This window comes from Pinus tabuliformis, chromosome 1_2 (genome assembly GCF_031772625.1).
Source record: "Pinus tabuliformis cultivar Carrire ecotype Pingquan chromosome 1_2, CPIR1, whole genome shotgun sequence".
NCBI classification, from domain to species: Eukaryota; Viridiplantae; Streptophyta; class Pinopsida; order Pinales; family Pinaceae; genus Pinus; species Pinus tabuliformis.
The window spans coordinates 393667550-393691400 of record NC_142298.1 but is presented as its reverse complement, the minus strand read 5'-3'; the positions used below and the strand labels follow the sequence as shown (position 1 = coordinate 393691400).

General features: G+C 42.9%; 1 protein-coding gene across 1 annotated transcript in view; it reads left to right on the top strand.

Annotated features, from left to right (window-relative positions):
- LOC149206020 (Protein kinase superfamily protein) overlaps positions 1–23851 on the top strand; it is a 374025-nt gene that overhangs the window by 132776 nt on the left and 217398 nt on the right. Inside the window, exons 4-5 of the mRNA XM_089395261.1 lie at positions 172–259; positions 15061–15154. Coding sequence (XP_089251387.1) covers positions 172–259; positions 15061–15154 — 182 coding nt within the window. The remainder of the gene's footprint in view (positions 1–171; positions 260–15060; positions 15155–23851) is intronic.

The following is a 23851-nucleotide window of genomic DNA, read 5'->3' as shown; positions in this document are numbered from 1 at the left end:
AAAATCACTTCACTGAGGAATATGATTTCCAACTAGCCCTCAAACAACAGAAGAATACAGCCATCCTATAGATGAAAAGAGATGCTTGAAAACTGAACAAATATTCAGATCCAGTTTATTGTTCTGGTTTTAACACAAAATTACATTCTATTTATAGCTACTGTCTTGTAGGTTCATAGAGCAGTGCTACAAAATGGAGAACGAGTTGCTGTAAAAGTCCAAAGAGCTGGCTTAAAGAGACTTTTTGATATTGACTTAGGTAAGGTGACATTCATTTTTTCGGGTACAGAGGTTGAATCTCTAACATTTACTATATATTTTAGTAGCATATCTTTGTGATGGAAATTTTCTGGAAAGGAAGAAGCATTGCATGTTGCTATTAAAAATTGCATTAGTTGAAACATGGGAGGAATAGGCTTTCTGGAGATCAAAATGTTACTTTTGATTCCATATACACATATTGGTAAGAGCTTTTGCATTCAATTTTACCTTGTTTTTTCTATGCCTTTTGTTGATCATGCTTCGTATAGTTGAGTACTACTAAAAGTTTTCTAAACATTATAGGTCATTACAAAATGTGGTTGTGAGTTCATGCTTGAATAGTTATGTGGAATTGATTGTGTGATTATTTTTGCTGTTTTGCAAGAACATATTTCTAGGTTTGGAGACTTAAACGTGTTACTCATAGAATTCAGATCTCAATTAATTTGTACAAACCTAGAAACAAGTTCTTGTATATTAACATGTTTCAAAAACATTTTTGAAGTTAATTACATATAAATGGCAGTTTATTCCAACGTTTTTCAAAGTTAGCAACCTAATTTTTTTGGCAGTCTTAGTTATTCTTACCAACCAGGTAAGCTTGGTCAGAAGTGTTGTTGAGGAGGGGGAAAAGTTTGGAAAAAGTTATTGAGATCTAAAAACCCTTGGTTCCACTTTAACTAAAAGCTATAACATGTTAAAAAGTACAGAAATAGGGTGTGACTTAAAGGGTTAAATGAAAAAATCACAGCACTTATTTGAGGACTGAAATAGTTTCTCTCTCCACTGGTAATTGTTCAATGGAGGTGTTATTTCTAACTAAGAATGGATTCTAGCTCAGTTTGCTTCATATTCATTTGAGCTTGTTGTTGATTTGTGGTAGCATCAGATGTGCTCTAGCCATGAAAATTGGTGGAGAGGCTAAGGCACATAAGATTTCCAAGACCCAGAAATTGTAATGACCCATCATTAATATAGAGAGCACAAGAATATTAGCATGCATATGATAGCTACATATGCATGTATCGCATGCACTGCACTAGTAACTATATTCTAAATTAACTAAAAATATTAAATATCCTGACACTCCTTCAAATTCTGTAGCCGCATTCACCCATCAGCACATATATTACTTAATGCATCATGATTAATGAGCAATTACCAATGATATTAAGTTAAAAAGTATAAAGTAAAAGGGTTATAAAAGATAGATGTTAAAAATTAAGCTAATCTTAAAAGATGGTTATATAATCATATATCTTAGAATATTAATAAATTAATAAAATGATAAAAATAAATTAAAGTTAAAGTATTTAATATGAACCTAAACCTTTATATTAAAAACAAACAAAAAGGATATTAAACCAAAAATCAATATACCTTTAAAAGAAAAATATATCACGTGACATGGGAAGGGTGTCACCATAAGGAGAAGCGGTGGGTTGTAGGTGGAGGGAGCGACCACCGCCAAGAAACAGAATATAGGGAGCAGGGAACAATTTTGAAGGGGGAAGAAAAAAAAGAGAAGAGAGAACGAAGGGAAGAGACATACGGAAGAGAGACGAAATTGATAAACGGGAGTTACCAACAGAAGGAGAGCCTTGTTGTTTTGAGGTTTCTGGGCACGGGGGAACAATCTGCTTCAATTGGGAAGCTTACTGGACTGAGTAGCGAGGTTCTGCTCAGTTTGGCTGGGTGGTTTCGGTCTTTTGGTAACCGAAGCAGGAGCAGCTTGAGGCATCTTCAACTGCAGGAATACAGGTAGGTACTCTCATCAATTCTGTCAATTAGATTTGTAAAATTTTATGTAATTTTATCATAGGTTCATGATGATTTTAAGAAATCCTTTACTGTCTTTACAATGGCTGTTAAATTCTGTACAGTCCTTACACTGAATTATGTATAGCCCTTACAGAAATGGTTTGAGGAAATTCCACCTGGTTGGAGAGATATTAAAATAATTAATATTTTTTAATGGGGTTCCTAAGTCCAAACTTAGGAAAATTAAAATATTAATGGGTATTAATATAAAACTGGGTGAGAATGTTATAAATGACACGGATAAAGCCAAATTTAATCTTAGACGTTGATTAGAGATTTAATCTTGGCCGTTGAAGATTCAACAGGAAAAGTATAAAGGGAGGCTTGAGGGTCAGGTTAGAAGGACTGAGCGACATGAGTTGAGTATGACATTGCATTAGCTTGGAGGGCTTGTTTCTTCCACAGGGGATTGTACATTCGATCCCTCCTTTGGGATTAGGTGGTAAGAGGTACTGAGCTAGCACATGATGGAGCAGGCTAGGCGTTTGGATACATCCATGGCCACCTTTCAGCAAAGGCCATGGATTACCATACAGACTCGAGGGCCAGACTGTTGTTGGGATCCAGCTGGGATTTCCCATCACATCATAGAGCCGTTAGGTGACGGTAGTAGCTGTGTGATAGATTCGACGTTTGGGCGCGCACACATTTTCAGATCTCCATCACAGCCTGGGACAACACTAGTGACAAGATGGTTTGATAGGGGAGCAGGCGAATTTCATGAGTTGTCTTGGCATATTGATTGTGCGTGGAGTCACAGGGTGATTAGCCTACTCTGACAGGAGCTGATAGGACGAGGTGGCATCGGTAGACCACCGGACAGGGCATTACATGGAGACAATGCTCCCAAATTAGTATATTGGACACTGGAGCTACTGAGGATAAGCACAATAGTGTCATTCCCATTGGCATGTGAGGAGTCAGACCGTTCAGGGCTTTCAGGGCAGATGAGGAGATGTAGCCCGCATCATGGAGGGATTACTAGAAGAGTGGTGGATGCGTTGGCACATGTAGGATGGCATATGATACAGGGTGGTACGACAGTAGGCAGTGGTACCCAGGGGTGCACAAGGATATGTCGCAGAGTCCAATCTTATGTAGAGGGATGCGACCTGATGCATACAGACCCAATTTTAGAACCTAACATCCAGTGTTGTATAGAGGTATGCAGTGATGAGCAGTGGCTTGCAGAGGAGCATGGAGATGCGTGGTTGTTTGATGTAGCATGTTGGTTTGCATTGAGCGACTCACATCGCATCGAGTACACGTGGGGAGAGCTAGGTACAGTGACACAGACAGGATACGAGACGGTACAAGATGGTACAGTAGTAGCACGGGGTATCCAATGGTGTACAGGGATAGGTTGCAGGGTACAGTGCCAGGTCGAGGACTACAGGGATACTTGGTGGGATGCAGGGGCATATGGTGCTGCACAGCGAGGTCTTGGAGGGTTGCCTCCAAGGAGACTTATGGACGAAGACATCGGGCATACCTTTGGGTGTAGTTCACCCAAGATCGATGGGGACGCAGATGAGCGATACTCGATGGTATCCATGGGGACTCACATGCATGTCCCTCTTATACATCACTTACAGGCACAGACGATTTGGTTGTTGTCCTTTGATACTCTGGGCGCGAGCAGTTGGGTATAGGGAGCTCACCCGAGATATTGGGATGACACTCAACACAATAGGGGAGAGGCTTCTCAATGGTGGCATTGGGTTGGTGCACGAGTTGACAACCACAGGTTGGGGGATGAGGTGATCATCTGCAGGGGTGGCATATCATTCATTAGTGAGCCTACACTTGGGGAGCAGGTCACGAGGGAGACGTGTCACTCTTTCCACAGGGCATGTTAGGACCATGCATGAGAAGAGGATACCGTGTATGACTGAGGCAACTTTCCAATATGTGTTTGACCTCCAGACATTGTATTGGCACATTATCGAGAGGGCGAATGGCAGACTCAGTGGCGATGGTTGGCAGGAGCGGGATGGGTCCGCATACGCTGAGTCGATTGCAAGTATCAGATACTGTTAAGTTATGGTATGTTCTATGCTTATAACAGTTTACTTCTTTTTCTTATTATATTCCACCGATTAGCAATCACATGTACATAAAGTAAAGTACAGATATAACATTAAACGATCGACAGAAAACAAGCCAAGACAAGAGACACAAGATGTGATGAGATGAGTGAGTCTAAATGAGGAAAAGTCCTCTTATATTTATACACAACGTTGGTTGGTGAATAGATGCGACTGTTGGGCTTCTGAGCCTACATGAGTTGTAGGTCGGCTTGATAATAATTCCATAATCAAAATAAATTCATATCTCCATGAATACTTATTGGAATTGGATGATCTTTATATCAATCCTACACCTCTCGACGAGAGGAATCTAATAAAAATATTATTAGCCATGAATAAGATGACCCACATGAAGTTTTACCTTGGTTGGCAATTTTAACACTCCCTCTCAACTATGGAGAACTTCATCTACAATCTGTCTATCGATCGTTACTATTCATCCATCAAATGCACTGCCTTGTACAGCCTAGCCCTTGCCCTGCTCTGCTCTATTTTGCCTGTTCTGCCTTGTCTTGTTCTGCCCTGCACTGATCTGTACTGTTTTGTTCTGTTCTGCTCTGCTCTTGCATTGTTCTGTTCTACTCTGCTTTTGTCCGAATTATGAAGAAGAAGAAATGATCGAGGATGTATCATACTGACTCAAAGTCAGTCTCAGAGTATGTACCACTGGTCCCAGACCAGTCTCAACCAACCCAAAGTCAGCGTCATAGTGAGTACAACTCCAATGGTCCCAGACCAATATCATCCTCCACTTACTCAAAGTCAGTCTCAGAGTATGTACCACTGATCCCAGACCAGTCTCAACCGACCCGAAGTCAGCGTCATAGTATGGTACAACTCCTACCACTGGTCTCAGACCAGTATCATTGATCCCAGATCAATGGAGGTCATCCTAGCGTAGGGGGTACGGTAGTTACAACGATGCGTCCATCGGTACTACTATGGTCCCTAACTTCATTTCCCTGCTCATTGATCAGATGAGAGGTACTTCCCATGAGTCCCAGACTGCATGGGTAGGATGCCTCGACAGGAGAACTAATCAATCCTGTCCTCACAGGAGAACACATCAATCCTGCTACAATTGCCATGGAGAACACATCAATCCAGGCCGCCATGGAGAACACATCAATCCAGGCCTCACAGGAGAACACATCAATCCAGGCCTCACAGGAGAACACATCAATCCTGCTACAATCGCCATGGAGAACACATCAATCCAGGCTTCACAGGAGAACACATCAATCCTGCTACAATCGCCATGGAGAACACATCAATCCAGGCCTCACAGGAGAACACATCAATCCTGCTACAATCGCCATGGAGAACACATCAATCCAGGCCTCACAGGAGAACTAATCATCCTGCTACACAGGAGAGCGAATCATCCTGTTCCACAAGAGAGCGAATCATCTTGTCCCACAAGAGAGCGAATCATCTTGTTCCAGTGTGCACCACCAGGGGAGGGTGAGTCACCCTGTGGTCGTATGTTGCTCCAGTAATAACCGCAAGCCCTCAGAGCTCCCAGAGCTCAATGTATGCAACATGCAGGACCCTTGTACAAGGGTTTCTTACCGACTCCAAGTCGTTTGGGAAAATCACAGATTAGATCTTTCCTCGGGGCTTTGACAAGGTGTATCGACCTGTACATCATCTTAATGCGATGGAGCCTCCTTGCTCATCAACTTACCATATCTAAGATGATGTCTATCTGCTGGAGCAATCGACGAATACGGGATTCCTCAATAATCGAATCCCACCTCTGGTTGTTACAGAGAATCACAGTGGTATCCAATGTAAATCCAAACAGCTCACTGAAGAGCTTTCGCAACCAGACTACCTCACACGAGGTTATGCTAGCAACAATATATCCTGCTTCGATGGTGCTCAAAGCCACCGACTTCTGCTTCCTGCTCATCCAGGATATCGAAGCGGATCCCAAGGTGAAACAGCACCCGGAAGTGCTCTTACGGTCCACCACACTGCCTGCCCAATCAACATCAGTATATCCAAGTAGTCTCACATCTCCAACAGTGTATCTTAATCCATGAGAGATTGTTTCTTGAAGACATCTCAGAAGATTCCTGTCATCAATCCAGTGAGGCTCAACCAAATATGAGCTCACAATGCTAACTGCAAAACATATGTTCGGACGGAGGTTCACCAAGAACATCAATGCGAATGAGTTTTTGAAACTCAGAGGCATTTCCCAAGTCTGGTCCGACATCACTACCATATAACTTCTAAAAGTTAAGATCCTCGAGGTAGTCACAGGCTTGCAGTCCATCATACCGAATCTTTCCAATATATTTACCACATATTTTCCTTGAGATAGGAAAATTTCCCTTGGCTTCTGCCACACTTCAAGTCCTAGGAAGTAGTGCATCAGTCCTAGGTCTTTCATTTCAAATTCAGAAGCCGTCTCCCTCTAACATTTGAATGAGAGGGTCTGCACCTGTTAGAAAGAGGTCATCCACATACAACACCAGTATGAGAGACTTGTCATCTTCAACCTTAAAGTAAAGGTTAGGATCGACTTCACTCCTAGTGAATCCCAGCTTCATCAAGTAGCTATCGATGCTCTCATACCATGCTCGGGGTGCTTGCTTCAGCCCATAGAGAGCCTTCTTCAACCTGCATACATGAGATTTTCAATCATAAATCTCAAATCCTTCGGGTTGCTCCACGTAGACCTCTTCTTTGATCAAACCGTGCAAGAATGCAGTCTTGACATCCATCTGATGTAGGTTCCATGCTTGTGAAGTGGCAAGGGCTATGATCGAGCGGATGGTCGTATATCCGGAAACAGGTGCAAATATCACATCATAGTCTATACCTTCCTTCTGGGAGAAACCATGAGCAACAAAACGAGCCTTATACTTTTCCATACTTCCATTTGCTGCATACTTTATCTTGTAAAGCCATTTTGAAGTAACAATTGTCTTGTCTAGGGTCTGGGAACTACTTCCCAGACATCATTCTCCATAATAGACTCATATTCTATGGTCATAGCATCCTTCCATAGTTAATGCTTGATGACATCTGAGAATGATGAAGGTTCATTTTGTATGATCGTGCTCATGATGGTCAGGTATCCCTGATACCTGTTAAGTTCCTTACTTTGATGGAAGGTTCCTCAGGGTGCAGCATGTCCTTCAGCATCATCAAGTATCCCCCTAAGCCATGAAGGCCTCTTCCTAGAAGAGGAAGGCTCATGTGGATGAGGATCAATCGGATCCATGGGTTCTTCTACATCAGGCATTGATTCATCATCCTTTTCTTTCGGTTCCCTAGTGTCGGCTTCTTGAGAGCTCCTCAAAGTCGGAAGATTGATCACCTTGCTGAGAGCCATATCTTCGTCAAAGGTGACATCATGACTAATTATGACTTCCCTTTGACCGACTACATAGATTCTATAGCCTTTAGCATTTTCACCATAGCCCACAAAAATTCCCTTCTTTCCAGATGCTCCCAATTTATTTCTTTTCTCTTTCGGCACATGAAAGTATACAGGGCTTCCAAAATTTTTAAAATGAGAAACATCAGGTTTCTTACCGGTGAATTTTTCTTCAGGAGTCTTGGAACCCAATGCTTGATGAGGGCATCGATTTTGTACATATACGACAGTGTTTGCAGCTTCAGCCCATAGAAACTTTGGAAGTCTTTGCTCATGTAGCATGGCCCGGACAGCTTCCATCATCATGTGGTTCTTCCTTCCCACCACACCATTCTGCTCAGTAGTATGTGGTGTAGAAGTCTCCCTCTTAATGCCAACCTCAGGTATGCCTGAGTAAACCAATTGTAATATATCGGAGGTCTTGCTTGGGCTTGAGGGGAATGGTCCCCTTTTGAGCTTTCCTTCGGCACATCCCGGACATACACCTTCTTTCTCTACTTGGAATTCAGGCATCCCTCTTACCATCTGTCTTGCATCGGGTAGAGCTTTGTAATGAAGGTGGGCAAACCTCCGATGCCAAAGTTCGGACTAAAGAGTTGTGTCACAAGACATGACACCTAGCGGACTTCCATCGACCTGATATAATGAATCAACACTAAACCCAAGAGTAAAGGCATCTTTAACATTATTTTTCCATATACATACCTTGCCATTGCTGAAGGTTACCTTGTAGCCTCTGTCTTCCATTGCCAAGATGGACACTAGGTTCCTTTTGAGGTCAGGTGCATTTAATACATCCTAGAATTTCTAGTCTTCTTGAGTGCTTGCCCTCTTCCTTGATTCCATGAATTTGTCATTCCTTTGATTTGCCATCAGAGGGATTTTGATCATCGTCCCGGTGTGAGTCCTTTCTTCTCTTTGCATGAGAAGAAAAGGCAGCAGGAGGACCTTTAGGCATGGGCATTTCTTGCACTTCTTCCCTTGTTTCTTCTTGAATGCATCTAGCCATTAATTCCTCGAAACCAAGAATTACATTATAGTTCAGAAGAGTAGTCCTGAACACGTACCATTCGGATGGTAGTCCTCCAAGAGTCGTGAGTGCCATTTCCCAGTCTGTCGTAGATTTCCTTGGAGGTGTCTAGATCAGAGATGTAGGCCACCAAGCGCTTGTCGATAGAGTCCCGGATGATCTTCTTTGTTTTGACTTCTCCATTTTTCCATTTGTTCCAGGCAGCAGTAGATGCATTTGATGAAGGCTCAACAATATTGCCTCTTACATGGTCCAGCACTCCTTGATCTTCAAGGGTTAGATCGATAGACATCTTCCATCCGTGATAGTCAGCTTTCTCACGGAGCTTGTCTTCGGTAGGAAAGAGTATTGAGGAGCCCATAGTTCTTTTAGGATAGCCTTGCCAATCTTCTCTTCAATGATTGCTCTTGCTCTTGCTTGGGCTTTGTCTTCACCTCAGCTTTGATACCATGTTAAGTTATGGTATGTTCTATGCTTATAACAGTTTACTTCTTTTTCTTATTATATTCCACCGATTAGCAATCCCATGTACATAAAGTAAAGTGCAGATAGAACATTAAACGATCGACAGAAAACAAGCCAAGACAAGAGACACAAGATGTGATGAGATGAGTGAGTCTAAATGAGGAAAAGTCCTCTTATATTTATACACAACGTTGGTTGGTGAATAGATGCGACTGTTGGGCTTCTGAGCCTACATGAGTTGTAGGTCGGCTTGATAATAATTCCATAATCAAAATAAATTCATATCTCCATGAATACTTATCGGAATTGGATGATCTTTATATCAATCCTAAACCTCTCGACAAGAGGAATCTAATAAAAATATTATTAGCCATGAATAAGATGACCCACATGAAGTTTTGCCTTGGTTGCCAATTTTAACAGATACCCATCTATTGGTTGCCTTCAGGGGGTAGTTATTTGGCACATGTGGCTTCCAACAGTCATTGGTACTACACAGTGGCAGGCACAGGGCAGTTTAGCATGCATCAGATTAGTTCATGATATATGGGGCCTATATGTCGGTTTCATGCAGGGATTAGGGATGAGGAATAGACAGATTCCAACAGTTGTTAGAGCTATGCCGCAGCAGGTCTGGCTATGGGATCCAGGGATTGAGTTGATTGATAGGACACTCCATTCTATGATGAGTAGGTTCATGGGAGAGAGTGATCTAGTTCACCTTGGGTGTGACGCATGGGAGATTGTTGAAACCTCCATTGTATGGCGAGGTAGATTTATCCTGTTGCTACTCAGGATTGAGATTGACAGTGGATGGGTAGACATTGACATCATGGAGATGCCTGGGCAGGATAAGCTTGGCCTTCACAGATATCCCACCATCAAGTTTCGAGAGGGGAGGATACAGTCTGAGCATGATGGGAAGTTTGTCATAGTTAGAGTGGTGCAGCGTCAGCATGGTGGCACCCTTCTGAGACTAGCATGGGATCCAGGTACAACAGGATTTGGCGGTTCATCTACCCTCAAGGGTGAGTTGCTTTCTACAGGGGGAGATCATTCAGATATTCCATTGGAATTTGGTGATTCGCTGTTGACATGGGGATCGTCACTAGTATGGTAGGATGTTCAACAATGAGGAGTGGTTCAGTGGCACATTTGGGACCCTGGCATTGGCTAGGCCAACGTTTGGAGCAGCAGGATATTGCTTGAGGACAAGCAATTTTTGGTGGGGAGGCTTGTAATGTTCCCAATTTTTGTGAGTGCAAAATTCACTAAGGAGTTTTGCCAATTTTTGGTGATATTAAATAAAAAGGAGAAAATATTATTTTGTGGGAGAAAAATGGAAATTATTATTTTAATGAAGAATGGCGACAAAGTAATATTCTATTAGTGGAAGGTGTGGACCAACAAGGGAGAGGTCTAGCAATTATAAATAGAGCTTGGGGGTCTCCATTTGGTATTTTTGATCATTTGACAATTCAACATTTGTGCTCTTGAGCTACTTAGCCAAGACAACCACGCTGGTCAAGACAAGGAATTTCCGAGTGGGAATTCCACCCTCATTTCGGAGCACTTCGAGTGTCTCCCTAGTGAGGTAATTTGGGGGCCTCAATTCAGAGTTTCCATTAGGCATATTTGCAAGCTATTTCAGTTGGTACATTTTTCTTCCAGGGTGCAGAAGTGGTTCAAATTGCTTGTGGGGAGATCAATTACGAAGAAGTAGAACACCGAAGGATTTGTAGGGTTTTTCCCCTAATTTAGCCGGAGATTTTGTGGTGATTAGCAGGGCTGAGTTGAGAGAATTCTTGGGGCCAAAATTCTACATTTTTGGAAGTGCACGGGGGTTGGAGGAATAGAGGTTGAGGAGAGATAAAGGTTGGAGATTGGAGGTATTCCTCAGGGGAGAATTTAGCCAAAGTTGGGAGAGATCTCCAGTGGTGGATTTGGCCTTAATTCAACAGTATTAGTTTTGTGGGGTGTTTTCTGGCCAAATTGGGCAATTTGCACTTATTGGGGGTCACCGAGGATTGGTGGATTCAACCAAAACCCTTTCTGGGTTTTTTGTAGGTTTATTGAGAGGAGTCTATGGCTAATTTTACAGAATTTTTCGGGCAATATTCGGACTTGAAATCCTAATTCTTATAGCAGGGTGAATTGCTATTTAGCCGAGGAATTTGCACCATTTTGTGGGTTTGACTTTGGCTTGGAGATACGACAAACCCTTTTTGGGCTTTTCTGGGTTTTCGGTGGAGAGCTCAAGGTTAAATCGGCAGCATTTTCTAAGATTCGGAAGTAGAGTTTCTTGCTGTTCCTTTTCAGCTAACAGGCAATTTTCTGGGCAGCGCAGTGCAGATTGGTGCAGCAGTTGGGTAGCCTTCAGTTTAACGATTTTCTCACTTGGGTTTGGTCATGCTTTTCCATTGAGCCAAGCCCAAGTGCACCATCTTATTATCCATTGTATTTTGCCTTCAGAATAGTAATAAAATGGCTCAACAATTCCTTATTTGTAGCATTTCCATGGGTGTTTAATGTGTAATTTGTTTTTATATTCTGCTGCATAGATTATTTGCTTTATATCACTTGTATTCCTATTTAGGAACATTACAATATATCTTATTTTATTTTATTTTTTCTAATATTCTTTTAAGTGATAAATGCTTAGCTAGTGACCCAATTCAAAATATAATCGCATTTTTGGTTAGGATTTTTAATGCAGACAAAAATCCATATGTTGCATGATATACTTTCAATGATTTTTGGCTACTAATATTTTTTGCTTAGTTTTCAGCTATTACAATGACACATTTTACAGCCACAACTCATCTAAGAAAACACCTCCACCCTAGGTGACTCTATCTAAGGCACTAGTTTTATTGAGGGTTATTGGGGGTTAATTCAGGGGCTCCTTCCTTGGCCATTTAGGGGGTGTTGGGCCTAAATAGCAAGGGCTTTTGCCAGGGTGATAGTGGGTCTTTGCCTTGTGTGTGCCCATCTAGTGGTTATGCCCCCTTTACCTCCCTCATGCAATCCCATACACTTCCACAAAGGTGTTGAAATGTAATATCCCCATTTTTGGTTTCCTTTGTGATGGCGTTAGGGGATATTTCCAGAGGTTGTGTTAGCCAGGTCATAGGAGTAGGATTACACCATTGGTGGGCTTGGAGGGTTTTAGAGGAGTTTTATGGGGGTCCAATTGGGATCGCTTGCCATATTTCATCAGTAGGATTAGTTCCGCATAGTTCGATCTTGCTTCCATTGCATTTTGACGATGCCCATAAAACGAGATTATTATTCGGCATATTTTAATTCTTTATGCTTAAGGTGCTATTTGGGGTTGATTCTCTGGAGGAAGTCCTTAGTGTAATAGCTTGTTGGAATCAAGACAAAAATATCTACAAGGAAGGATGATGAAATAGGGCTTTTGGGTGGCCAGTATGATCATGGTGGCAAAATAAGCATTTATCGTGATTAAAAGTGATTTTAATTTCGCTTACCATATTTCATCAGTAGGATTAGTTCTGCATAGTTTGATCTTGCTTCCATTGGATTTTGACGATTCTCGTAAAACGAGATTGTTATCCGGCATATTTTAATTCTTTATGCTTAAGGTGCTATTTGGGGTTGATTATCTGGAGGAAGTCCTTAGTGTAACAGCTCGCTGAAATCAAGACAAAAAGATCTACGAGGAAGGATGATGAAATAAGGCTTTTGGGTGGTCAGTATGATCACGGTGGCAAAATAAGCATTTCTCGTGATTAAAAGTGATTTTAATTAGTTAATAAAAAGCCACTTTAGTAAATAAAAGAGGGAAAAGTATTTATTATTATTTAATTGGTGAAAAGGCAAAAAGGGGGGCAAAAGTCACTTGGAGAAAATAAGGAAAACCCACTTAGTGACTTTATCAATTAAAAATAAAATAATAAGGTGCTTCTAGAAGAATGGAGAAAGATCCAACAAATCTTTAAAAGGGGAGAGAGGATCACTTCTCAAGCATTCTATTTTGTCTATTATTTCTGGAGAGCTGATTTGGCTCAAGTGATTTTGGTGCAAGGGTTTCAAGAGGAACTCTTCAACTGATTTTGGTGGACTTGGAGTGCCACCATAGTTGGCTCAGCTGATTTCAGTGGACTTTGAGTGCCGCCCTAGTTGGATCTTGGGGAGATTACCTCAAATGTTCCACTTGTGCAAAAAAGAGAATTTGTAGGTGCTTGCAGTGGATTTTCTAGAGGATAAAACTTGGCTAAAGGGTTGATTTTCTGAGCTTTGATTATTGTAATTACAGGATCAACTTCAGAGGGCCGCAATCTTTTATTTGCAGAGAGATCGAGTTTATTGATGAGATCAAATTATTGAGGTGGAATTGTTGTTGTTGGGCCTAGTTTATTTGCCAGAGCCGAATTTATCTACTAGGGCCGAGTTTACTGGAGGTCGAGTTCACCATTCTTGAAGGCCGAATTAATCTGGGAGAGATCAAGCTATTTTGGTGGAGAAGTGTTCAGGTTCCAGAAATTGATATTTGCATGTAACCCCCTGATTAAATCTAATAATATTTGGGCTGTGCCGGGGAAATTTCATTGAGGACCCCATGTTTATTTTCTGAAAAATGTTTGAAGAAATAACACTACTGTAGATGTTTTATTTTATTAGCACACAAAGTGTTCAAAGAAATGCTTGCATACAAACTATTTGTCTAAATTCACAAAAGAGAAAGTTGAAAATTTTGGCAGGCTGTGCTAGCATATTTTAGTAAGGAATATTACATGAAATCTCTTTGGGTTTATTTCCATCATCAATGGTAGTTTCATCATCCCCTTCATCTCCTTATTTTTCTTTCACCGCTACATGTTATGGGTCATTGCCATACTCTACTTCTTCCTCATCATTGGTATTTTGGTTTCCCATTGACACCATTATCATAAAATAGGAAGCATAATATTAAACCACATACCCATCATGCATCTTGAGAAGGAATGGGAAAGAATAGGAGAAGAGTGCACTCAACATAGAAAGTATACACATGGAAAGGAACAAGCAAGAATGGGATTAGAGCTTATGTCTTTGGTTCTCTTATAGCATTTAAATGTAATTATAGCAGCCTTCAATCTCCCTTCCAAGCTCTGACAATTCTGCTCCTCAATAACTAGCAAGAAGCCCATTCAAAACCCTAGCACGTGAGTGCACTCCCACAGAACCAGGGAGTGCACTCCCTAAAAGCGCTCCCGGGCAACCTAGAAGCACACTTTTGAGGACACTTCTGGGGTTTTCTTGCTTGAAGCACAACTTTGGAGTAGATGTTTTCTTTTTCTTTTTTTCTTTGCTTGTTGGTGGGGCTGCTCCCATGCAACGTAGAACCCAACTTGATTAATTTTCTAAATCCTAGAGTGTAATGCTAACGTTTGCATCAATTTTAATGTTGAAAATTTTAGTGAATGTCTTTGAATGGAATAGGCTCTATCCACATAAAAATTGTGGAAGATCGTTGTTCTAGTCACTTCAAGTTCAGACAGGTTATAGCATCAAATGAAAATCAAAGTAAATCTTATGCGGGACCGAGAAGTGGATATATGTTATCACTACCTTTTTGGCATGACGTAAACTTGCTTGCACCATGTATGCTTCTTTGTTCGCTTTAGCAGTTCACTAAAATATTTGGCAACAGAAACATTTTCAGACGATTATTTTGAAACACTTCCATAAAAACCATAAATGGCTGTCATTCAGAAAAGGATTAAATAACATGCTTTATACTCTGGAATTATTTAAATCTTATCTGTTTTATGGATTCTCTATCACATATACTGCCTGTGTTCATCTATCAGTTTTTGTGTTCTTTACTTAAATTGTCTTTGCAGAACTGTTGCCCATAATGATGCGTGGGAATCAGGACGTTCATTTGACCTGGTTCTAAATTTTTTTGAAGTTCAAAGTGAAATATGATATATCTTGCCAGATTTCCACGAGACATATATGTTGGTAACTATGGGTTTAATATTTTGCAGAAAATTTAAAGTTGATTGCAGAATTCTTTCAAAACAGTGAAACTCTAGGTGGCCCAACAAGGGACTGGGTTGGAGTATATGAAGAATGTCGAACGTAAGTGATAATTTCTATTTAATCTCCCATGCTATACCATATTCCTTTTCTAGAACTTTCATTAATTACAACCTACAATTGACCTCATTCATAATGATGCAAATGATTTATTATGAGCTATATATGTTCTTTTAAAGTGGTAGTGTAATATTTGTGGTGCATTTTCCCTTTGTGGTTCTTTGTAAATATTTAAACGAGTGAATCTGTGTGATGTTCCTTTTTTTGGTGTTCCTTATGGATGGACTTTCAGGGTTGTGGGCAGACAGTGTGATATTCCCACTTAGCAATATTGCTAAGGGAAATATCAATCTTGCCCAATTTTGTCTTATTTCATGTTTGCACTTAGGAGATGTGGGTTCAGAGGCCCCACATGAATTTTGAGATTAAGTGGGGGCCCAAACATTAGAAAGGAAGGGACATATTGTGGCTCTAGTGGAGCGTGGGGACCACCCCATGGAGAATTATGGTTCACGTGTGGAAGACACTCTCATTGGAGCGAAGTTGGTGGGAAAAGTCGAGTTGGGCCCACATGGGCATCTTGGAGGCTCTTTGATAAATAGAGCAAGAGGCACTCATTTTGGTCATTCATTCATCTATTTAGAAATTGTGTCTTTGACATAGCACGCTTGAGCTAAAGCCAAGTTTGCAGTGTTGTTTAGCACACGAGTGTCTTTGAGCGGAGATCTCAACCCTTGCTTCGGTGGACTTTGAGTGCCAGCCCAAGGAGGGAGTCCTACCTATACTAGTTCGTACTAGTAGCAGGGAGTGCGAGTTTGTGGAGAGAATTGGTAGCAACAATATAGGGACTGCACAGCTCTTGGAGGAGGCATGCTTGGAGGTTGTGGAGTGAAGGGAGTTAGGGGCTGAAACTTGAGGTGGAGTCTGGGGAAGTGTTGTGGGGGCTTTTCCAGCATTTTGGCGGAGCAACAAACACAACATTTGCTATAGGTTACATCCTCTACTTGTGGAGGAAGACCAAGCATTTGCGGGTCAATTTTGGAGCCTCAAAACTAGGACAAACCCTTTTTGGGTTTATTGAGAAGAGGCCAAGTTTAATTTGCCAGAATTTTTTGGGCAGATTTGAGGGGTCAAACATGGGTCCCAACTCAGCGAGCAACATATTTGTGGCGTAGTTTTAGCATAGAGCTAGGAGATAGAAACAATATATTTGAGAGGGATTTCTTATTGTTCATTTGGGCTTAGCTAGCTTGCCTTGAGCAAGGCCGAGTGCATTCCTTCCAGCACCTCATTATACCCTCTTCTTATTATATAAAATGGCTCAGTAGTGCAAATTTTGGTGAAATTTCATGCTCTGACTCATTTGTTTGATTTTCGTGGTTTTATGTCTATGTTTGCTTTGTTATTTACTGTAATAATTCCCTAGGAATATTACAGTGGTATCAGAGCCATAATCTTGGCTCAGCCTGTGGGAAACCCTTCGTTCTATGACAAGACCAGAATAAAAAGCGAAGAAATCATGGGATCCAAGGAAATATTAGAATCAAACAACATGGAAGTAACCTTGAATGAGGTGATTAGGATGCAACAAATGACGATTGATGTGGGGGAGAAGTTGATTCATTCCGCAATTGGGAATCAGGACCATTCTCAATTATACAACAAATCCACTATGCCCAAAATTATGGGTAATGCATCAAGATGGCAAGACATGATAGCAACTGATGTGGAGTTATTGGAAACAAATTGGAGGGCATAACAATCATTGGGTCATGGCATTCAGGTGTCACTCTCTTTTTGGGAGTTCTGTGAACTAAGAGGCATGCACAAACCAATGGAGATTTAGTGGAATTATGCTAGGATGATGAGGAAGATTAAGGAAAAAGACGAGAGAGTAGTTCGAGGGGCCATGGTTGGAAAGGAGATAGTTGAGCTTACACTCGTTGATGAGATGCCATTCATTGTTGAGGTATCCATTGGTGAGGTCTCCTGGGTTGTCATCGAGTTCTCAGGTGATAGTAGCGCACCACAGGTTGATGAGTTGACAGGAGACAGATCCACTGTTGATGAGGAGCCAATAGGTACAAAGGCATCTAGATCTATGACAGAGTTGTCGGACGACAGTCACCTACAGCTAACTGGTAAGCATGTCTTGCATGTTGGTGTTGATTTGGGGTAGCATCGTATGTGCTCTAGCCATGAAAATTGGTGGAGAGGCTAAAGCACATGAGGTCTCCAAGACGCAAAAATGGTTCAGGTAGATTCTACTTGGTTTAGGAGATATTAAAATAATTAATATTTTTAATAGGTATTAAAAATATTAATAGGTATTAATATAAAACTGAGTTAGGAGGTTCCAAAAGACATGGATCAAGCCAAATCTAATCTTAGCCATTGATTAGAGATGTAATCTCGGCCATTGAAGGACCAACAGGAAAAGTATAAGAGGAGGCTTGAGGGTTAGTTGGAGAATACACCAGAGTGATCAGTCATTCGATTTTCTAGAGCGGGGTTTGCTAAGAAAAGTTTAATAAGTGATTAGTTGCAGCGAGGGGCAATGAGTACGAGACAGAGAGGCAGAGATAGTGTCGAGAGACCAGCACAGAAGCAGAGAGAGGCAGACACTGAGCCAGAGTGAATACGCAGAGTCCAGTAGAGACAACGCAGAGGACATAAGGGCCTGCGTCATCCACGCAGAGGCTGCAGGAGTGGCGCAGAGAGCCGTAGAGGCTGCGTAGTGCCTCAGAGGGCTAATGCAGAAGGTTCCAGGCTGACACTTAGGCTAGGTGGGCTGACGTTGAGCTTCAGAGTGTGCTAGAGAGGGTTTCGTGGGGCAGATTTTCTGAATATTTGCTTCCAAATAGAGAGATATTACTGCCATATTATTTTCTTTGTCGGGTGAGCCGGTTTGGCAACCAGTTGTATTCAAGGAAAGACTGCATAATAAAATAACCGTCTGAATTACTGCACGGTTTTACCAAGTTGGGTTTTTTTCCCGGGGACGAGTTGTCCAAAAATAACGGTGTCACTTGTGTGTTTGCTATTTCTTTCAGCTGTTGATCTGTAGATGGTTGAGACTGTATTGTGTTTATTTCAATATTTATTTGTTTAAATAACTTGTTCGTAATTAACAAGTAGGAGAAATAAACCAGAAGAATACAGATAAAATTTCTAAAGGGTAATACTTAGAAATTTCAACATGGTATTAGAGGGTGGTTGCAGATCACATGAGAGATGAAGGCACTAGCTGAAGCAGAGCATTTGCAGCAGAGACAGCTATCCCAAGTGACAGAAGCTATTCCTTGCAGAAAGCGACAGAGAAGGGTTGACAAAGAGGGACTGCGTCATCAGTTCGGGCCAGAGAGAGGCTAGCGTAGAGGCTCAGGAGGGCATAAAAAGGCTCACGAAGAGCTATGTAGAGACCAGGAGGGTTGACGCAGTTGGCTAGAGGAGCATTTTAGCCAGTGCCGAGATTGCGCAGAGCCTAGAGGCTCAGTTCTTCAGTTGCTGGGGCATAGGATGCTGTGGGTAGATTGCGGGGAGTGAAGTTGGTGGGGTGTTGTTGCTGCCAAGTCAGAACAATACCTAACGAGAAAACCAATGTAGAGGGAGTCACTACCTAGGCGGATTTCTAGCCAAGAAATCTAGACCAGTGTTGTAGGAGCATAGGAGATCGAAGAGGTGCGACTCGACGGTTGGCAAGCGGATTTCCAGGAGGGAAATCGAGACTCAGAGGGAGTCTAGCAGAGAACTTCCAGACGAGAAGTAGCGACTTAGAGGGAGTCGAAGAGAGAACTTCTAGAGGGAAGTAGAGACTCGGAGGAGTCAAAAAGAAGAGCAGAGAGATGGCCATGAATGGACTGAGGGATTAGGACAGGCTGGACGGGGCGTCCAACTTTGTGGTTTGGAAGGCCAGGATCCTGTCCATTCTAGATAGACATCGCATCAAGGCCTTCGCCTTGAGAATAGTGGCTATCCCAGTTGACTCGGCTGGTAATGAAAAGCACAAGGAGGTAATGGCCAAGGCGAATTGCATCATCCTTGATGGAGTCAAGGATCATGTGGTCCAACATATTACCGAGAAGGGTACGACAAAGGAAATGTGGGACACCTTGAAGACATTGTACTAGCATACTTCCGTACAGAGGAAGATGTTACTTGAGAATCAACTGCGGTCATACCAGATGCAGAAAGGGGAGCAGATAGATCGCTTCCTCGATAGATTGGAGGAGATCCAGGACCAACTAACTTCCATAGGAGCCTTGCCAGATCAGGAGTTGATGGTAAGGACTGCTCTAAATGCAGTCTCCGAGGAGTGGGAGACATTCTTCTGGAGCATTCTGGGCAGGGCGAATCTTCCAGATTGGGAAGAATTTTGGGCGGCTCTTCGCCAAGAAGAGATCAGACAGCTAAGCAAGACCGGAAGTAGCAGCAAAGGAGTCTGGATCAAGAAGGAAGAGGAAGAGGATGCACCTCTGGCATCTGCAGGGAAGTAGGAGAAGAGGAAGAAAAAGGACCTCTCCAAGGTTAAGTGAATCAACTGTGGGGAACTGGGTCATTATGCGAACCAGTGTTCAAGGAAGAAGAACAAGGGAGAGGCGTCTGACTCCAAGGCAGCGTCAATGAAGGCGGAAAAGGAGGTAGAGGAGGATGACGATTGTGCCATGATTGCTCATGTACCTCTAGAGAAGAGGTGGGGAGACATTGAGCTATAGTCTGGAGGACTACAGGCGATGAGGGGCAGGATCCTTGAGGTACCCAAACTCTTGGATTATACCTTGCTACGGGAGCTCCGAAGAGAGAGTAGCACGATTGGCGGATGTCGGTAGAAACGGATGCGGATGAAGTGACAGAGAGTGCTACAGCGTAGGAGTCCCGGGTAGCGCAGAGCTAGCAGGCTGCAGCAATGCGAGAGGCACAAAGGAGGTTGCAACAGTGAAAAATGGCATAGAGAGGGTTGCAGCAGTGCGAGAGGCAGGGAGTTGTTGCAGCAGCGCAGAGGTAGTAGATGGAGCACTTGATAGCGACAGAGAGAGCTTCAACATCGAGAGTGTTTCTAGTATGACAGGGATGTCAGTAGTTGGGTGGATCAATTACTTACTTCTCAGTAACAGAGTTGCATTGCAGTAGCAGTTAGCAGTAGCACGATGCAACATTATGAGAGGGGGTTGCAGTGCAGATGTAGTGTTGGGAGAAAAGACTAGCAGCAGCACGGATGCAAAGGGAGCTGTCGTACAGATGCAGCAGTGGCAGTGGCAGAGCCATGGGCAGCAGTACAGGATGCAGCAGTGCAGAGGATGTTGGGCGGGGAGGCCTAGCATCAACACAGGTACCGGTGCCATATAATCAGAGTGATGCTTAGTATGGAGTATTACTAGAGCACAGTCCTTGCTAAGAGGGAGTGTTGATTTGGGGTAGCATCAGATGTGCTCTAGCCATGAAAATTGGTGGAGAGGCTAAGGCACATGATATCTCCAAGACCCATAAATGGTTTGGGTAGATTCTACCCGATTTAGGAGATATTAAAATAATTAATATTTTTAATGGAGTTCCTAAGTCTAAACTTAGGAAAAATAAAATATTAATGGGTATTAATATAAAACTGGGTTAGAAGGTTCCAAAAGACATGGATCAAGCCAAATCTAATCTTAGCCGTTGATTAGAGATGTAATCTCGGCCATTGAAGGACCAACAGGAAAAGTATAAGAGGAGGCTTGAGGGTCAGTTGGAGAATACACCAGAGTGATCAATCATTCGATTTTTTAGAGCGGGGTTTGCAAACAAAAGTCTAATTAGTGATCAGTTGTAGCGAGGGGCAGTGAGTACGAGACAGAGAGGCAGAGATAGTGCCGAGAGACCAGCACAAAAGCAGAGAGAGGCAGACGTTGAGCCAGAGGGAGCACGCAGAGCTTAACAGAGACAACGCAGAGGTCAGAAGGGCCTGCGTCATCCATGCAGAGGATGAAAGAGTGGCGCAGAGGGCCATAGAGGCTACACAGTGCCTCAGAGGATTGATACAGAAGGTTCCAGGCTGACGCTGAGGTCAGGTGGGTTGACGATGAGCTTTAGAGTGTGTTGGAGAGGGTTTCAATCTGCTTTCGAATAGAGAGGTATTACTACCAGATTATTTTCTCTATTGGGTGAGCCAGTTTGGCACCCAGTTGTACTCAAGGAAAGACTGTATAATAAAATACCCTCTAAATTGTTGCACCAATTTTCCCAAGTTGGGTTTTTTTCCAGGGATGAGTTGTCCAAAAATAACGATGTCACTTATGTGTTTGCTATTTCTTTCAGCTGTTGATCTATAGATGGTTGAGATTGTATTGTGTTTATTTCGATATTTATATGTTTAAATAACTTGTTCGTAATTAACAAGTAGGAGAAATAAACCAAAAGAATACAGATAAAATTTCTAACGGGTAATACTTAGAAATTTCAACAGTTGGATTGTCTATGGAGTAGCGGAGGCTCATGTTGAGTCCATGATGGAGGAGGATGTGTAGCCATCCTTTGTGCTATCCATTGATGAGGGGAAACATAGAGACCACACATTGGGATTTCAACACAGTTCGCTTCAGAGGTACTCTGATAGGATCTAGAACGTCATTAGCCCACCTTTATGCATTGGGTTGAGGGAGGCAGAGTTTTCTATACATACGAGAGGGGATGACCAGGTTAGCAACACTGTTGGGTCACCTTTTCCCATTGGAGAGGGAGATAGAGATACCTAGTCAGACCTCGTGTTAACCATGATAGTGGGATGAGACGATTGGAGTTGCGTAAGGTGCAACACCAGCATGTTGGGGTTGTACTATGTGCGAGTGTTCGTGCATTCGATCTCTCTCTTGGGGTTGGATGACGAGAGATTTTGAGTTGGTACCTGGTGGAGTGGATTGGACTCATGGAGATGGTCATAGTCTAGAGTAAAGCTTAGTGGGAGCTCTTAGACACCGAGGGCACTGGAGGCCCAGGTTGGCATTGGGATCCAGGTGGAGCTCCCTATCCGATATCAGACATGCGGTATGGCTATGACATTGATGAGGTAGTCGACCCAGTGACGACACATACATTCCCCAGGGGAATTCCAGTCGACATTAGCAGACAAGTGGTTTGTGAGTAGGCTCCATGGATTGTATTGGCATGTTGATTGTGCATGGGGTCGCAAGATGATTAACATTCTCTATCTGGAGCTTGTAGGAGGAGGTGGAATGGGTAGGACACCAGACCGAGTATTGTATGGAGATGATGTTCTCCCATTGGGGTATTGGGAACAGGGGTCATCGAGGATCGGCACAATAGAGATATCCCCTCTAGCAGGTGTTGAGTTAGGCCGCTCAGGTCTACTAGGGCAGATGAGGAGGTGTAGATCACTTCATGGCAGGTGTACTTGCAGCATGGTGGTTGCATGCGCACATATGGGATTCCCTACGGTACATGGGGGCATGACATTGAGCATTGGTATCCAGGGGTGCATGGAGTTATGCCACGGAGTTCAGTACTATGCAGAGGTGTGTAGGGGTACGTACTTGTGTGCAGCCGAGCAAGATGATGCACCACAGGTTGTCAAAGTATTGCTGCCAGAGAGATATCCTGATGAGGGAATCAATCACACCATTAGGTTTGGCACACTTAGATTTGGAGAGCAAGTTGATGATAGGGCCCACCGTGAGCTTACATTTATCACTCTCCAACATTGCACACTGACACAGGGGACTTGCATATCATCTCTTGATGTTCTCATCACAAGCAACAGGACCCGTGAGGTTCATCTGAGACAGTTGGATGGGACACAATGCATTGGGAGAGAGGCTTTCCAGTTGTGGCATATGGTCAGGACGCGAGTTGGTGGATGCAGGCTCGGGGGTAGTCCGATCTTCCGTAGAGGTAGCACTTGCGCCACCATTGAGCCCAGGTGAGACATTCCCAGGTGTCTGTAGAGAATCTACAGTGGTTGGTAGACCTTGCTTACAAGCAGATGTTTAGACTCTCGGCAGTATTTGGGAGCACTTTTAGGAGGCAGGATGACAGATATCACTATGTGATATGGTCGGCGCAGGGTTTTGTTGCACATACTAGATTTGTTTGTGATGTATGGAATTCATATATTGATTGCACGCAGGGACCTGAGACATGGTACAGGTTGGTTCCATCAGCCGTCAGAACTATGCCACAGTCATTCTGGCTATGGGATTCAGGGGTTTGGTTGGTCAATTGGACATTCTGCTTCGTGGTGAGTGGGATTAGGACGGGGATGACCCAGCTCACCCTTGGTTTGACATGTGGGGGAGCGTTGAGGCCTTAATCGCATGGCAAGGTTGGTTTTTTTCATGTCTCTTCTCAAATACATTAGTAATAGGGTGCTGCTACACAAGTTTGCACATTTTTGACTAAGGAAGAGGGCCCCACTCTTTCGACTTAGGGACTTAAGGGCCAAATCGACTTTATTTAGCCGCTAGTGGAATGAGGGGGCCATCCACATAGGAATTTGAATTAGCCATTCGATATGCTTGGCGGGAAAATCGAATGGGTGGATGGAGGGGCCCACATGAGGCTAAGGGGGCCCAAGGAGTTATAAAGAGAGATCAACTCTCATTTTGTTTTCATCTTCTAGATTTGCAAACAAACACTCACTTGTACGCTTTGCTGTTTAGCAAGTCTACCCGCTGTTTAGCCACGAATCTCTCACGTGGGATATTCAACCTCTACTTTGGGGGAACATCCGTGGCCGCCCTAGGGAGG